The sequence below is a fragment of the Antechinus flavipes genome, chromosome 4 (assembly GCF_016432865.1).
Source record: "Antechinus flavipes isolate AdamAnt ecotype Samford, QLD, Australia chromosome 4, AdamAnt_v2, whole genome shotgun sequence".
In the NCBI taxonomy this organism is placed as follows: Eukaryota; Metazoa; Chordata; class Mammalia; order Dasyuromorphia; family Dasyuridae; genus Antechinus; species Antechinus flavipes.
In genome coordinates, this window is record NC_067401.1 from 47,419,185 (window position 1) to 47,437,022 (window position 17,838).

Genomic DNA, 17,838 nt, shown 5'->3' on the forward strand with positions numbered 1-17,838 from the left:
AGTCCTAGAGAAATGAGGTAGCTTGTCAAGAACCAAATATCTAGTTGGGGTAAAGGTCAAGATTAGAACCCAGGACTTTTGATTCCAAGCCTAACACTCTCTGAGTAATGATACTCTAAAAGACAAATTGGTTTAGTGGCCTATATGAGCTGAATTTGGAATCAAAGGATATAAATTCAAATTCTGACTCTCCATTTATTATCAGTATGACTTTGGACAAATCATTCAACATTTCTGACCTCAGTTTCCTCACCAATAAAAAGAGAGGATTGGCCTAAGTAGCCCCTGAGCTCTTTTTCATCTCTACCTATCATCTTATATACTTTAGGGGAGGTAAATAGTTTTTACTGGGAAGAAGATGGATCTATTTCATATATAGAATTTTCTGCCTTGCTTCTTTTCATCGCAGAAAAATTTGTCTAATTACATGTGAGATTTTGAAAGAGAAAATTGTATAGTAAAGACAGGAGAAAAGTGGTGGGAGAGACTTACAGGATATAGATCTGAGTAGCTCAAGCAAGAAAACCTTGCCTTGTACCTTATCTCTGTCATAGTGACATTGTCATTAGATGCTCATATGTAAGAGCAACTGTTGGTTGAGCTGTTATCTGCGGGAAAGAAAGAGCACAACACTAAGATATCCCCTCCACTTTGATGCTATATTCCTTTCATTCCATCATTCCTTTGGGAGGAAGCATGGTATGGAAAGAGCTCTGGTCTAGGAGTCAAGTTTTTTTTACTGTGTGACCTTAGGCAGATGAATTTCCCTTTCTGAGCTTCTACTTCCTAAGCTATGGAATAGATTAACTAAAGTCTTTTCTAATTCTATCATTCTAGATTGCACTGGTTTATTTTTTTTCTCCTTAGGGGTGGTCTTTTGAAAGGTAAATGTTCAGATATTAGCACTTTTATGTGCATGATATTTTTAAATTTTTATCCGTTCATTTGTTCAATTTGAATTATGATTTAGGTGATTTCTCTAAGGTAAGGTAGATCTAAAAATATGTGTGAAGTAAAGGAGGGAAGGGAAGAAACTCCTACTATGTGCCAGGAATTTTGCTAAGTGTGATACAGATATTATTTAACAAATAATGCCTTAGGAAAATCTCACAAATAATCTTTTAAAATCATTAGGTCCACAAAGTACCTATCCATTCTTACAAAATGAATATTGACTGTATTCTGATTGAGATTTCAATATTCTTTTATGTTCTAGTCAACAGAGAAGCAATATGACATTGAGCACAAGGCACATGTCTAGTGTGCCCAAAGTTCAGACAAACCTAAAATCAAATCTATCATACACTATGACACTGGGCAAGTCCTTAATTTCTCTTGGCTTTAATTCTTTTACTATAAAAGAAGAGGGTATTGACCTGCATCATTTAAATTACTTTTCAACTATAGATCTATGGTCTTTCCACCATTTCCTCATCTTTCTGTTGTTGTTGTTCTTGTTTCTATTCTGTATATCATCCCCATTTTAAGAAAAGGGAACTGAGGCAGACAGAGGTAAAATGGCTTGCTCAGGGTCACACAATATCTGGGTCTGGATTTCAACTCATATCTAATGAATCCAGGCCTAACACTCTGTGCATTGTGGCAATACCTAATTACCTCAAAGAATATCTGGGTCTACCCAAACTTTGGCAAAATCATCTCAAACAAAAATCCAATCTGATTTATTGTGGTAAATCTGACTACATAGAAACCAAAATTATAATTCTTTCTCCAATTTCATAGCAGGTTTCATGAAAAACAATTAGATCCAATCAATTTTCCATTCAGTCTGGTTCTGAAGCAGCTATGTACAAGTCAACTTCCATTTGTATGTTATATTGGGGCAAAGATGAAAATCTAGGAATTTGTGCAGACTACTTATATTTGTATGTTCTTATTTTTACTTCAATAATTCTTTAATAAGGATTTCAGCCACTAACAATTCTTGTCTTTTCCCTTCATTCTCTTAGGGATCATTTCTCTTCACCTGGTTTTAAATGCTTCTTGCAAAGGGATGACTTCTGTGCCCATTAGAAATAAAAAGAATACAATGTTTGAATTTAGTACAAGATCGGTATCTTAGCTCTGATACTTTCCATCTATATGATCTTGAACTAGCATTTGCTATAGTATTTGGTAGGCATTGATCATTACAGAAATAAGGCAAAGATAAACCATTTTCTGCACTAAAGTACCTTATATTTTATTATTCAGGAGGACTCAGTCAACAGACATTTATTAAAAATTTGCTAAGTGCTAGGCACTGTGCTACGTAGGTTCTATCAGCTGAAAGTGAGGATGGGGGGGGGGGGGGAGATCAGGAAAGTTCTCCAGTAAGAGGAAGCAATTGAGATGATCCTTAAAGTAGACTTAAGAGTCTCAGAGGCAGAGGTGAGGAAAAAATATATTTTTAAAAAATGAAAAAGTAAAAATTCACATAAAAGGTACCTGGATCACTTTATATGAGACATAGAAAGTCACCCAGTTTGACTGGACTACAAAGTCTGTGAAAGTTCATAAAGGTGGTCCTAAAACAGATTTAAAGGGTCCTTAAACATGAAGGAATATCTGTATTTGATTCTAGAAGCAATAGAGAGTTATTGTAGGATAGATAGAGGAGTGATTTGGTAAAATCTGTGCTTTAAGATGATCCCTTTGTCATCTATGTGGAGAACAACTTGGAAAAGGAAGCCATTTGATGCAGAGAGACCATTTAGAAGGCTATTTTCAATAGTCCAGGTGAGAGGTGATGAAGGCTCAAACTAAGGTGATGTCCATTTCACCGGAGAAAAGAGGCCAGAAGGAAAAAACACTGTGGTAATAAAATCGATGAGACTACATTCCTAGTTGACTGCAAGGACCAGAAACTATAAAATTAGGAAAGGGGAAAGGGTTATTAAGAAGGGAAAGAGAATGAATTCTGTTTCCAACATATTGAATGTGGGATGCTTACCACACATGCAAGTCAAAATGTTTAATAGGCAATTGGTGATGCAGGAGAGATCAGGAGAGACTATATAGGGTTGAACATAAATATCTGCACAGGAATATGCTGAAGGAATATCGAAACAAAATACTTCTTTTTTTTTTTTTAAATAAAGTATGAAATGAGATCCAATACTAAGAAGGGAAGAAGCTAATGTGAAGATAAAAGTATGAGGAGAGAAGAAAAGCTTAGAAAGCGCCTTTGAGGATTGATAGAAAATCAATTAGGGAAGGATACAAGGATTGCCTTGTTTCAGTGAGAGCCCAGTTGATGTTAGATAATATAATTTTCTCATGGACTCATTTAGGCACATTTGTATGACTTCCTATTTATTCACAGGTTCATTCAGATTATAAGAATCCTACAGTAAGAATAATCTAGGGTTTGGGTTTAGCAAGAGATGAGCAACAAGGAATCAAAGGAAAAACATACAGAGAAAGATATCAGATACATACAGACAGACATAAATATGTATATGAGGAAAGAGACCGATTGACAGAGACAGAGACAGAGAGACACACAGAGAGACAGAAAGAGACAGAGAGAGAGAAAGGGAGGAAGAAAGGAGACCGAGACACAGAGACAGAGAGAGAAGCCTTGACACTGTAGGGAGTGTACTGGATCTGGAATCAGATGACTTGAATTTGAAGACTAACTTTTTCTACTTATTATCTGTGTGACCCTTCACAGATTAATTTAACCTTTTTAGGTAGCAGTTTCCTCATCTCTAAGATCCTTTCCAGTTCTCAGTCTTCTATGATTCCAGAATTGACAACAGCATAATTTGGTTAAATAAAGGGTCAAGATTGGGATAGTTAGAAAGTGAAGTCTGTGATGGAGTAATGTCCTGAAAAAGTGTAGGAAAGCTAGAAAATGCTTTGCCTCTATATTGAGGGGAAGGGAAAGGAAACTCTTACCCTGTTTTCTCAGTGTTTCTCTAAGCACACACACACACACACACACACACACACACACACACACACACACAAAAGTGTGTGCAAAGAAAAACTCTACTGCTTATTACTCTGAGAAGCCTCAAAGGGTAGTTCCCAGCAGGCAGCTAGCCACTTGCTCATTTTTTTTAAACAAGTGAAAGCTTATTTGTGAGACAAATAGAATTAAAAAACAAAACCATGAAGAAGTCTCCACCTCCACAAACTTCCCTGGGGATTGAGAGAAAAATTAGATTATATAATTGAAAAAAAATTCAACCCCATAAAATGTCCCAAATTATAATTAGGACAATATAGTTAATCAAATGACAATTAGCATAATTTTAAAAATCAAAATCACTAAAAAGATTGAATTGTATTTTCCCCCTTTATTGAAAGATATATATATATATATGCATATTCAAGTCCACCAGGTTATGTAGACACTGGAAGATAATACTGATTTGTTCATGTTTACAAAATCTTAGCACTATGTGCTCCATAGAAATGAAGGTGCCTGCCTGCTAAAATAGGGGAAAAGGAAGTTGGATCATCAGCACATGTGCCATGCCATATTTTAACTTGAATGAATGAGTGAATGAATGGATAAACAAACAAACCCAGAAAGGCAATGTGTTCTCATCTAGTGATCATTAAAATGAGTATACCTGGATTCTGTTCCTAACTCCACCATGGACCATCAATCTTTTCATCTAGTAAGAAGCTATCTGATAAGAGTTAAACACTCTCAAATAGTGAATTTATTTATAACTATTTAACTCTGAAAATTGACACAATAATACTTATCTCAAGAAGAGATATACAGGCTTCACTCCTATTGAAATACATTTTAAAGGCTATAAAGTAAGCATGATTGAATAAATGTTAAACTAATTTATGGTACTTAATGAATACGCACATATTTAGTTTTTATTTAAAGGACATACATTCTTTAAAATATGCACATTCTTTAAGGAATAAAATATCTGTGTAATATATATGTGTGTATATATGTCTAAGTGTATATATATGTATACATATTTATATTCCTTATGCATACAGACTTGTCATTTTCCACCACATCTTAAAACAGCAATCTGTGTTGCTGCTGTTGTTGTTGTTGCTGTTTACAGTATGTCATGGGAGTTTTTCCACAGTCAATATGTTGTTTATTTGCACCTAAAGACTGCATCCTTCATCTTGCAAAAGATAAATATTCTTATTATGGCAGTGGACTCTACTTAGAGGCTAAGGTTTATGTCATAGACTGCTTTCAACTGGGTATATTTTGTGGCACAGATTCAATGGGAATCTGATCTGCTGAAAATATTTGGGCTGTGAAAACTCCCACACTGTGACAGATGTCAAGTCCAATTAAGTGACTCATGTCCAGGTTTCTGTCCAATAGGATTTCCCATTAAATATCAATTTAGGGAAAAAATTCCATCCTCCTTCTTAAGCCTTTATCTCTTACACCATCTCTAGGCTGAATCAATTGGTACCAGGAGAGCCAAGAAACCACACACGAATCTCTGCTGTTTTTTTTTTTTTTTTCCTCTGCTCCACCACCTCTCTCCAGTCTTTCTCCTCTTCACTGTCACTGTGACTAGCGGGAGACTTTCACTTTTCACCAACCCAGCATCTTCAAGCTACTGATTATATTTTTATTACAAGGTAAAGAAAAGGGATTCCGGGGTGGAAGTGATGTGGGGGATGGAGATGTGATATAGTCAAGCCTTGAAGGATTTCGAAAAATATATATCTATTTATACACATAAATAAACGGAAGCGAAGGAAAAGACAACATTATTCCGGAGTTAACAGTATTGTGTTCTTGGGAACAGGAGAGATATCAGCGGAACAAAGCCTTATCTGGGGGGGGGGGTCCTCAATTCTGGCGAGATCGCATCTATGACCTGTATTTATCAATTTTCTCCTAAGATTTATTAAGGGAAGACAAGGAGTACAACAGGAGAGAAATTTTATCTTAACCATCACTCTTATTGATCTGTTGGCTATTAGAAATCAGTCTTTCGCTTTGATGATGTTTATTTCTGCATCTCTTTTGTTATTTATAGAGACCTGGAAGTCGAGAAGGGGAAAAGGCACAAGACTTTGCAACAAATCATGTGAAAATCGAAAACCAGCCAACGAATATTTTCTATATATTTTTTAAAAGAGAAAATGTATTTTTAATATTATCTGCCAAGAGAACCTTCATTACTGTAAGGAAATCTTTTCCATCACCGTGGTCAACAGAGAGATGACAGCTTCGTTTTAATTTTTGAATACAACCTTAATTTGTTGCTTTTAATTTTTTCGTCCTCTTCCGAGTTGGGGTATCTGCCCCCTACTCCTTTCCTCGAATTTTCAGTCTCTAAGATCTGAGATAAAATCTCTGAGGAGGTTTTTCCCCCCAAGGTAAGTTCATTCATCCCATCACTTCTTTAGCACTTTAAAACTAATTGAGTTTGTTCTGCGGGGGCAACAACCAACCAACCCAACACATTTTAAAATGTATTTTAGTTACTTTTCAAGAAAAAAAAGAAAGAAAGAAAGAAATGACTACAGTAAAAGCTGTTCCAGGAAAAAAAAAAATGGAAGCGAATCCAACATGCTGTTCGAGGGCAAACTATCAACTTTGTACTCGAACAAATTATCTTCTTTAGGTTTTTCCCAGAGTTGGGGATTTGTTTAGGTCCATGGGAGACGATATCTAAACACAAACAGGGTTTAAATTATTGGAAAGGACTTTCATCTCTAAAGCCGGGTTTCTACGCTTGTGGGTTTTGTTTTGTTTTTATTTTTTATGTTTTTGTTTTTTACTGATGTGGGCTCTCTCTTTTCTTACGAGGAAGGAAGAACGATAAAAAGAAAAGAATATTTCAAAGATATTTCGCGAGCAAATTTGTACCGAGAGTGCAATCTGGGACGGTACCCGGAATGCTCTTTCTCGCTTTTGTTTTCTCGAAAAGAGCGCCCAGGTTACCTCGGAAATGAACGTGGACTCCCGGGGCAATAGACTCTCGCAGTCGGGGTTTAGAGGATTATGATTTCCTTTGCGCTCTCTTTGCATGGGGATGGAAACACTAGCAGGTGGATTTCGGCGCTCAGGGACTCATTTCTTTAAATAGATGAAAGAGCGGAAAGGGGGGCGAAGGTTGGGAGACGTTTAGGAATTGTCAGGGTGTCTCCCCAGAATGCATCTTGTAAGATGAAGAAGCTGGGGGCTCCAAAGGCGGGCCCGAACTTGGGAGTCTTTTTCCAGGCTTTTCGTGTTGTGGGCAGGAGTGCGGGCTCACGGGGTCTTAGCCTGGGCCTCCTTCCGGACAGTTAGAGCGGCTCCGAGCGCTGGTGGGTCTGTGGGATTTCCCAAACTTTACCCCCTATGCTGAGGACTTGGAGATGGCTTTTTTTGTACGGTTAGCGTGATGCCTTCCCTCTCTCCCAGGTTCTTTGCACCCCTGGCTCCCCATCCCGCTCTCTTCCCACACATCTTCCACCGTCACCGCCACCCCCTGGCTGCAGACCACCACATTTCCTCTCCAAGGTTATTCTCGAACGGCCGGACGCATTGTTTTATTACAGGCAGACATGTCTCTATAAGTTCCTGAATTTGTATTGCTGTCTGCATGACAGATGGTGCTCTGTGAGGCTGCAAGGAGCTACGAGTCAATTTTCTTTTGAAAGGCGCCTCCGCGTTTATTTATTAATTTATTTACTTATTATTTCGGAGCCGGGGGAGGTGGGGGGAATCACCGCTTTCACCACCCACCGCCCCTCAGAGCTTACTTTCCAAATCCTGGAGTCTAGAATGGCAGCGGCCCCTCCCTCTCCCGCCCGCTTCCACCCCCTCCCCCCAATACCCTAGCCCAGCCCAGCCTAGCGCAGCGCTCTTTCCTGAGCCCCATCTCCCTTAGCTGGGCCTGGCCAGGCTCAAGCTTGGTCTTCTTTCCCCGCTCCCTCCCTTTCCATAAGCTCCGGGGGGGAGGGGAGGAGGGGAGAGGGGGGAAAAGAAGAAAGAGGGAGGAAGAGAAGGGGGGAAGGACTTGGCCTCTTTATAGAGCTCCCTTTCCATTAAAGAGAGAAGCCCCGGGATCCTTGGGTGCGCTAGACAGAGCCTCCCCCGGGCTCGGGGCTCTGAGCTCTGGATCCAGGAAAGGGAGGCCTCGAGGTGTGGGCCAGGCACATGTTGGGGCTGGGCGTCCTGCTTTCTTGTAAGGACCCAGTTACTCTTCCAATTGTATTGATCTGTTGTACTTAATCATTCTTTTTGTTAATTGGGAAGGGGGGAGGGAGAAGAGAGAGAGAGAGAGAGACAGAGAGAGACAGAGAGAGAGACAGAGAGAGACAGAGAGACAGAGAGAGACACAGAGACAGAGAGAGAGAGAGAGAGAGAGAGAGAGAGAGAGAGAGAGAGAGAGAGAGAGAGAGAGAGAGAGAACGAGAACAAGTGGGAAAAGGAGGAAGAGACGACAAGAGACAGAGATAGAACAGTAGACACAGAAATAGATACAAAAAACACAAACAGAGGGAGGCGTGCAACAGACAGACTCTGGGACTTAGAGAGTTGGTAGTTTATAGGTCGTAGAACAAAAACGGTTCTCAGAGTCGGATTTATCCTCTCTGAGCCGCGGCTCCCACCTCTGGCCTGTCCTAAGCTTAACCCGGACCTTGTCCTCCACGCTGGAGCTGACGCTGCGGCCTGTGGGAAGCTGTCACCGGGGTCTCTCGCTAGCGCAGAGCGTTTGACTCGCCTCTTGGCCAAATGGCTGTCTCTCTTAGGGGCAGCGCGGCCTTCGAAGAAGTGGGTCGCTTCTTCTGCCAGCCGGCTCCCGCCGCCCTCCCCGATCAGCTTTGTCCTGAATGCGCGCCCTCCCTTCTGCCATCTCCCTTTCCCCTCCCTCGGCCTCTGTCTCCCTTGGGTTCTGTATCCGTTCCCTGCTCCCAGGACTGTGGTCAGTGACTACGATCTCTCCCCCGCCTCCTGTCTATCCCTTGGGATCCAGGGGAAGCTGAGGTATCGGCGTTGGGGGAAGAGGGGTGCTGACCCATCCGCGTGAGCGTCTGTGTGCGTGTATGTTGGGATGTCCCTGTGGCGCTCCCCTTCACCCATTAAAAAGAGGGATTGATTCCTTTTTTTTTTTAAACCCAACCCCCAGCCTCCAAAATGATGCTCAGTCCGGACCAAGCTGCCGACTCGGACCACCCCAGCTCCGCACCCTCGGACCCCGAGTCTCTGGGCGGACCGGACGCTAAGGTGCTGGGCAGCGTATCGGACCTGGAGCCAGTGGAGGAGAGCGAGGCCGATGGCAAGGGAGGCAGCCGAGCCACGCTCTACCCGCATCCGCAGCAGCTGAGCCGCGAGGAGAAGCGGCGCCGCCGCCGAGCCACCGCCAAGTACCGCTCGGCCCACGCCACCCGGGAGCGCATCCGCGTGGAGGCCTTCAACCTGGCCTTCGCCGAGCTCAGGAAACTGCTGCCCACCCTGCCCCCGGACAAAAAGCTCTCCAAGATCGAGATCCTGCGCCTGGCCATCTGCTACATCTCTTATCTCAACCATGTGCTAGACGTGTAGGGACGGGGGTCCAGAGGGAGCCGGCTCGTCTGTCTCTGAGGCCTGGACAGACCGAGGCGGCAGCGGCCGGGACAGTGGTATTGGGGTTGCAGGAGGACGCAATGTTGCTGCTGCTGCTGCTGCTGCCGCCCTGGAATGACTTTGCGAGGGGAGAAGCTTGGAAAATAATCTGCCTGGGGAGAAGGGAAAGGTGGGGCCCCCCATTCTGACCTCGAAGGGGTGGGAGGGAAAAGGGGAGCATTGCGATTCTGGGGATGCAAAAAGATTTTTTTGTTTTTGTTTTTCGGGCCAGGAGTACCTCATGAACCCTAGCTGAGATAGCCACCTCCAGGCCCCCTCTCTTCTGACTGTCTATTACTATCCCTTGCGTGGGTCAGCTTGAGCTAACTCGAGGACTTGCATTTTTTCACCCTGATCTGCCACCCCATCTTTTCTTTTCTCGTTTAAAGGAGGAAGGCAAAAGGGTGTCTTAGGCTAGTGGAAATTTTTCTCGTTGAAAAAAATCACCAGTCAGGAAAAAAAAAAAAAAAGAAAAGAAAAGAAAAGAAAAAAAGAAAACTTCTTCCACTGTGGAGATTAAGGGCCCTTTCAAAAGCTTTTCTTTCTGTAGTGACAAGAAATGATGTAGAAAACTGGCAAAAAACAAACAAAACAAACATACAAATAAAAAGCAAGTTGGCTGTTTTTGCAAGGCTAAAAAGAGAACCAGGAGGAAATAAACACATTGTGAGGAGATTTGAACTTGGCAAAATCTTAGCTGTAAGATATGAATATAGAAAGGAAAAAATCCATATTTACATGGATAATTTAATATCAAATTGCTTTTTCAGGCTAAGTGCCCCTTTACATATCCAAAAACATCTACTTGTGACCTTAAACATGTGACCCATGGGTGCAGTTAGAAAAAAATAACAGAACTATTTTTTATTTATGTTATAAGGAGTAGACTATTTTTTTCAAAACATTTATTTTTCAGAGTGGTGACAATTTTACTTTGGATACTTTGTGCCAATTTATTTCTATAGTCGAGTGTTTACACTTTTCCTGTGGAATAATTATGTCTAACTTTTTAAGTGTTTGTTGGGGTTATCCAGTGGTCTTCATTTTGCGCCAATTATATTGCACTTGTATGACAAACGCTCCTCCCTGTTTCTAAACATATTTTATATATTCAGATGTTTGTTCTTGATTTGTGTGAGATCAACAACACTAGCACTTCACTATTATAGTTTTTTAAAAAAAGAATTACTTGTTGTTATTCTTATCTGTAGTTATGTCAGAAAAGTACTTTGCAAACAGTTTATATAAGGAGAGTAGCTTCTTTGTGTGTGTGATGTATGTGTGTGGGATGTTTTTAGGAAATTGAGTTATTTTCCTAAAAAAAAATCCAGAACTACTTTCCTCTGTGACAACCAAAAAAAAAAAATCTATAACCTGAAAATGTTTCATGTTCTCTGCTGTGAATCTCTTAAAACAAGGAGTGCGTTTTAGAGACAAAAAAAAAAAAAAGAACACATCTGCTATCCAAAGATTTTAGTCTTTTTCAGGGTTTTTTTGTGTCTCTGTTGCTTTATATAATGCAATATTTTGTAGTGAAAATAGATATAATCTGGTTTCTATCTGACGCGTTTTTCATATCTCATGAATGGTGCGCTGTTTTGCATATAAATAAAGGTATCAAATACAACTCATCTTCTATTTTTTAACTACGTTATCTGAAAAGGTGAAATGCATTGTAGCTGAGCATAACATGTTCTAATGGAATTCAACTCTTCAGAAAGGGTAACAAGGTCCTTAAGAATCAATGTTTATGTGACAGAATATTTGATCTACTTTCTCGATGTGAGGTATAGGAAAACAGTAGATAGATCACATGATATAGACATGGATCATAATACTCACACGTGGGGGAAGATAAACTGTTACTAATACATACATACATGTGTTTTTCTATAAATGGAGATATTTGTAAATATATATATATATATGTATATACACATACTCTCTGTGTATCTCTTTGTGTATATGTACATATATATATGTGTGTGTATACATATATATACACACAGTGTCAATAGCATGTAAATAGTGTAGGAGTCCAATCAGGACTCAGACTCAGAACTTAATACTATTCAGCAAAATGAAATCTATCTATCTATCTATCTATCTATCTACCTATTTACAGATATACATACTCATCTGGAAATGTGAATTACTATTTATGAAACCCATTAGATAACATATGGACACAGATCATGCTGTTTATATATTAAGCACAGAGCATAAAGGATACTAGAAACAGAGCATATTATCATTGGAAAAGGACACTGACATGCCAGTGGCAGTGTCTACACAATGCCAAACATCAGGATGAAAAGTTAAAAATTCAGTCAATCATCTGGTTATTGAATGTTTTTATGTGCAGATCATCTGAAGGATTGACTAAAATATTAATTTTTCATGCAGATATATTGGTGTATGTCCACATGTTTTCATATGAAAGCAATTTGGAAATACATATATATCTATATACATATATGGCTATATGTGTATATATCAAATAAGTGCAACCTGTTATTATTGAGCTTGAGTATCCTCTTCATATTCAATAGGGGACCAGAAACATGTTGTGGTCCTGGACAAGAAGATTAGTGGTGGCTTCCCTCTGCCTTGCTTTTGGAGAATGGCCTGGCCTCCCAGCTGTAACCTGGCTCTAATTCTCCTCATCTTGCAGTAAGATGTACTGACTCTGCCAGTCTGCTCCCCCATATGAAGTGGAAAGAGTTGGGCTCTGTATTATTCTATCCAGTTATCTTCTTTTGCCAGGAAACATAAACCTGCTCTTGTGTTCAGGGAATAAAATCTATTTCCTGCTCCCACAAACCTTTGAAAGGCCTCCTTCTTCCAGTTTCTCCATGAACAACTTCTAGCCCTCAAATAAAAAAAATTAAGTTAATTATTACACCACTAATAAGCCTGATTCTCTCCTTTGCTCTTAGGAAGGGCCTATCGGTTCACTCTTCTAGCGAAAAAGAGGAGAAATGCAGTCCCTGATGCACCCCTGCATTTGTCCCTTCTTCAGCCAAGGACAAAAGGAGAAAATTACACTCAGGCTACTGGTAGTTTTTATGATATCAGAATACAATGTCTTTTAACATTTCAAAATTATCCTAGAGAAGCATCTTCCAGGAAGAGGACTAATACTGGACTCCTTTGCTATACAGCCAGGCAAACATCACTGATATAAACTATGTGCAGAGAGGTTCTGCTCGGTATCATATTGGAGTGATCAGATATAGCAAGTGCCATATTTGCTTCTCTTTGGTGAATCTCATCCTAAATCTGATCCAGTAGTCTTCTGTACCAATCACTCATCCATTCTTCTGGCCCAAAATTGCTTGGTTGGCCATCCCCTGCATTGATAAAGGAGGTGCAGTTTGTTCTTTAATCTCTCTTTACCTCCTGCTACAATACCTATCCAATCCAGTAACTTGCCAAGGACAGTCTTATCTCCCCACCAGTGCTACCTCTTTGCACGGGCCATTTCCTCGGGTCTCTTGCTGTTGTCTGTATCCCATTTGTGCATATTGTTCACTTGGCACCAAAAGAAATGTCAGACAGACCTTATCTCTGCCCTCTAGGAGTTAATAGTCTTAAATGGGCAATATTGGCATTTAAAAAAAAACACATAGTTTTCCTGACAGTTTAACATTTTTCTTCACCTTGATGTTTTACCCAATCTTTAAACTCAGCAAATCCAAAATTAAACTCATCATCTCTCCTTCCAACCTGTTCCTCCTCAAAAATTCCCACTTTCCATTGATGGTAGCAGTGCTCTCCCATAAACATTATATTTATTTTAACTCTTCCCTCTCTTTCACTTACCATTTCCAATCAGCTGCCAAGTCCTGAGTATTCTATCTCCACAATAACTCTTCCATCTGTTCCTTTTTCCCCATTCATACGCCCACCAATCTAGTGATGGCCCAGATCCCCTCTCATTTGGACTATTGTGATCAGCTCTTAACTCTTCTCCCTGCCTCCACTAACTCCATTCTCCAATCCATGTACCCAGCTGTCAAAATAATCTTTCCAATACCCAGTTAAGATCATCTGTTCCTTGATCAAAAGCCTTCAATGACTCTTCACTGTCTATAGAATAAAATACAAAGAACTTAGGCTGGGTTTTAAGGTCTTCCATACTAGTTCTAAGCTACTTTTTCAATCTCATTTTGCAAGCTTTTTTTTTTTTCACACATGTTACTTTATAGCAAAATGAATTATCAGCTGTTCTCCAATCGCTTTCTTCACTTTCATTACATCCATGTACTCATAAGCTTATGGCCCTACTCCCACATCTAAAACATATTCTTTTTCATTTCTACTTCTTACCATCCATCATTTATTAAATACCCACCATGTGCCAAGCAGTGTGCTAAGATCTGATGACACAAAGAAAGTCAAAATCATGATTCCTACTCTCAAAGAGCTAATATCATGTAATGGAAGAGACAAATACAAACAAGCAGGTATAGACAAGGTACATACAGTCTAGAAGGAATTTAATCTCAGAGAGAAAGGCACTAGTACTTGAGAGGACTGAGAAGGCTTTCCTTACAAAGGTGGAACATCTTCCATTGATCTTTCTCCAGGTATCAAACCTCTAAACCACCTTCCCTATTTCTCCTTCAAAAAATGTTCTCTTCATTCTCAAATCTTCCTGGATCACATTGTTTTATTTTTTTTCCTTTGTCCCTAATATAGCCTATCTTATTTCAAACATTTTTGTGTGATTGTTGAGTCCTCCCAATAGTAAATTGTAAGTTCTTTGTGAGCATAAGCTGTTTTGTTTTTTATCTTTATATAATCATCATTTGAGGGACTCTGGGCATAGTGGATGGAGTGTTCAGTTTGGAGTTGGAAACATAATGGATTGAAATCTCTCCTTTGTATATCTAATAGCTGTTCAGGAATGTACAAGTCATTTGCTTAAATTGAAGCTTCAGAAAGTCTCTCTGAAACTTAGCTACTAAGTTATAGACAGATTGGCTCTACTAATAAAACCACAGATTTTTGACTTATATTTAATACCTAGCATATATGGGGCATTTAATAAATATCTAATTTAATTTGTTGGAATAAATAATAAACCATAAAAGAGTATTTAGACTTGTAATGGTATACTTACATTAGGTAAAATTTGGCAGCAAGGATTTCTGAGAGGTAATAAAGGAAGTGTATGAATACTTAGGATAGGGCCATTTCGAAAGTAAATATTTACTAAATGTTTTACATATTGCATAGAATGCAATGGAGTTTGATATCAAGGTGTTTTTTGTACCCATGGACTGAGGAAAGTTCTTCATCTCTTTCAGCAGCCAATGATCATCTTGTGGAGAATGTGCCATTTTTCCAAGCTGCTTTAAACAATATCAAGGTGCTAATGATAACTGGCATGGGACACTGGGGGAAAAAATAACACTTCCCATTAACATAGGGACAGCTATATGGCACAGTGAATAGAGTTCCAGGCCTGGAATCAGGAGGAGTTGAGTTCAAATATGGTGTTAGATACTGATTAGCTGTGTGACCATGGGAACATCACTTAACCTAGTTTGCCTCAGTTTTTCCATATGTAAAATGAGATTTTCTACCAGGAAAAGAAAATCACAAATCATTCCAAGTATCTTTGTCAAGAAAACCCCATATGGGATCATGGAGAATTAGAGATGAATGAAAAATAACAAGATTAACAAAACACTTTAAAATTTACAAACCATTTTCTCCTTACAACTCTGAGGTAGACAACATGTTATTTACTTTTTGCAGATGAAGAAACTAAGGTTCAAAGAGGACAAATCACCCATGATCATATAGAAAGGCAATGAAGAATAAACAGGCATATGACAGAACACAGATTCTAGCTGCCCCTGGATTATGTTTTTTTCACAGTATGGATCCTTTTGGCAAATTAAGGAAATTTATGATCCTTCTTTTAGGACAATATTTTCAGTTCATAAAACAAAACAGGAAAGAAAAATGTATTAAAATACAATTATTTAAAAAATTGTATTGACTACAGGTTAAGAATTCCTAGGTTAAAAGGAAGCTGTAGTGGGTAGGAAGGAGTATTGATTAAATGGGATTTTGGAGAAAGTTTTCCTGAAATGAACAGAATGGACTAGACAGTGGATAGGAGGAATTGAAAAAAAAATAAGATTTGTTGAGGCACACTAGTATTAGATTTTGTAGGAGAATATAAAGATCCTGATAGTTACTAGAGAAGTCTCTGTGGTTCTATAAGGAGTTGTGTGACATGGCAAAACAGGGATGAAACTTTCCTGGGAAATCTAGTGGTTCTACAGGGAATGAATGGTGCTGAGAGCAGGGAGACCAAGGTGGAAGTAGTTGCCATAGTGATGATCAGTGCCAAGTAGAGTCTGAACTAAGATTGTAGAGGTAATGGTCAATAAAGAACTGAATATCTACCATATGTCAAATACTGTACTGAAAATATCAAGCAAGTATGTGCCACAATCTGCCTTCTAACAATCTGTGGCCATTTGTCCTTCATTCTCAGCAGAAGATCATAACATCAGGGAGGTCATATCATGACATGTAAGTGAATTGGATTTAAGTGAGAGAGGGCTAGGCAAAGTCACCTGTTTCACTTTCTCTTCCAGAGTCATCTAGGTCCAGTGGCAAGATATAGATCAGGAGGACTGGAGATGGCTCCCTTTATGAGTCCCTTCTTAGAATAATGTTTTTTAGTTCATAAAAATAAAATAGGAAAGAATCAAATATATTGAAATACAATTATAAAAAATAAAATGATTACATAAACTCCAAGTTAAGAATCCCTGGATTTCGGGGCAGCTAGGTGCTGCAATGGATAGAGCACCAGTCCTGAAGTCAGCAGGACCTGAGTTCAAATCTGGCCTCAGACACTTAACACTTCCTAGCTGTGTGATTCTGGGCAAGTCACTTAACAACAGCCTCAGCAAAAAACCCCAACAAAAACAAAAAGAATTCCTGGATTAAAAAAAGAAGCTATAGTGGATAGGAAGGAGTATTGATTAAATAGGAGTTTGGAGAAAGTTTTCCTGAAATGAACAGAATGGACTAGTCAGTGGAAAGAGAAAACTGATCATGTGACATAGGCAGAAGAAAAGATAATGTTTTCTCTGGGGCTACACTAGATGGTATAGATTGGTACATTTTAAGTGCTTTAGTAGTTCAGTATAAGCTAGGAAGCTTTCTGGATGAGGTGAGACTACAGAAGAAAGAGTAGAAATAAAAACTTTATTTTTTAATAAATAATTATTAAAGGGACTTTATTCAAAACTTGTCTTAGGTTGTTACTAGCTGTGTGACTATTAGCAAGCCATTTCCTTATTTATTTAGGTTTCCTCATCTGTAAATGAGGATAGGGATACTTGTAATACAGTATCTGCCTAACAGTTTTGTTTTAAAGAAGATGCTTTATAATCCAGAAACACCATCCATTTTGCTGTTCCTCAAACATCATACTTCTTCATGCTTCTTTATACTGCATACTTCTTCCTCAAGAAACATTTTCACTAATTTGTCTCCTCATCTGTAGAATTCTCCCCTTCAATTCAGTTTCCTTGACTTTTTTTTTCTAGTCTTAGTTAAAGTTTCATTGTATAAGAAGCCTTTCTTATTTTTGATGCATTTCCAATGGTGACTGCTCTGATTATTCTGTGTATAGCTTATTTGTACATAGTTATTTGCATGTTCTCTCCCCATTGGACTATGAGCTCCTTGAGAATAGGGATTGGTTTTCATATCTGCCTTTATTTGTATGTATTTCCAGTGCTTAGAACAATGTCAGGTACAGTAGGTACTTAATAAATGCTTATTGGCTGACTGACTTCTATGTATGCTCTCCCTTGCCCCCCAAAGAAACTATGGGTCACTTGGGCAAAGGATGAGACAACCTATGCATATTCTTCTCCAGAGTGTCCTACATACTTTTTGGTCATTTGTCCCACATATCCATTTGATGATAAGTTGATCAGATATCCTGATTAGGTAGGGCAGATCAAGATGTTGACATCCTGTCCCTGAAAATGTATACTCATTGTCCCTCACTGGTACCTGATTTCTTCCTTCTCTCATTGTGTGGGTGCTCTCTCTTAATTTATCTTCCTTTGTTTAACCACAACCTTTATGTATTTTTAACATGTACATGCGATTTCCGGGTAATTTCATAGCTGATCCAACCTACTCTGTCAATTGGTTTTCCTCCTCATTTGACTGACTGTTTATTTATATCCTTTCTGTTCTCCATTCATTTCTCATAGCTTCTTACCTGTGCT

At 39.2% G+C, this 17,838-nt stretch overlaps 1 protein-coding gene across 1 annotated transcript; it reads left to right on the plus strand.

Annotated features, from left to right (window-relative positions):
• The first annotated feature begins 5,416 nt into the window (after positions 1-5,416).
• NHLH2 (nescient helix-loop-helix 2) lies at positions 5,417-11,183 on the plus strand. Its single transcript, XM_051992934.1, has 3 exons — positions 5,417-5,592; positions 5,997-6,339; positions 9,081-11,183. The coding sequence occupies exon 3, from the start codon at positions 9,089-9,091 to the stop codon at positions 9,494-9,496; it is 408 nt and encodes a 135-aa protein (XP_051848894.1). The 5' UTR covers positions 5,417-5,592; positions 5,997-6,339; positions 9,081-9,088; the 3' UTR covers positions 9,497-11,183.
• Positions 11,184-17,838: the final 6,655 nt, after the last annotated feature.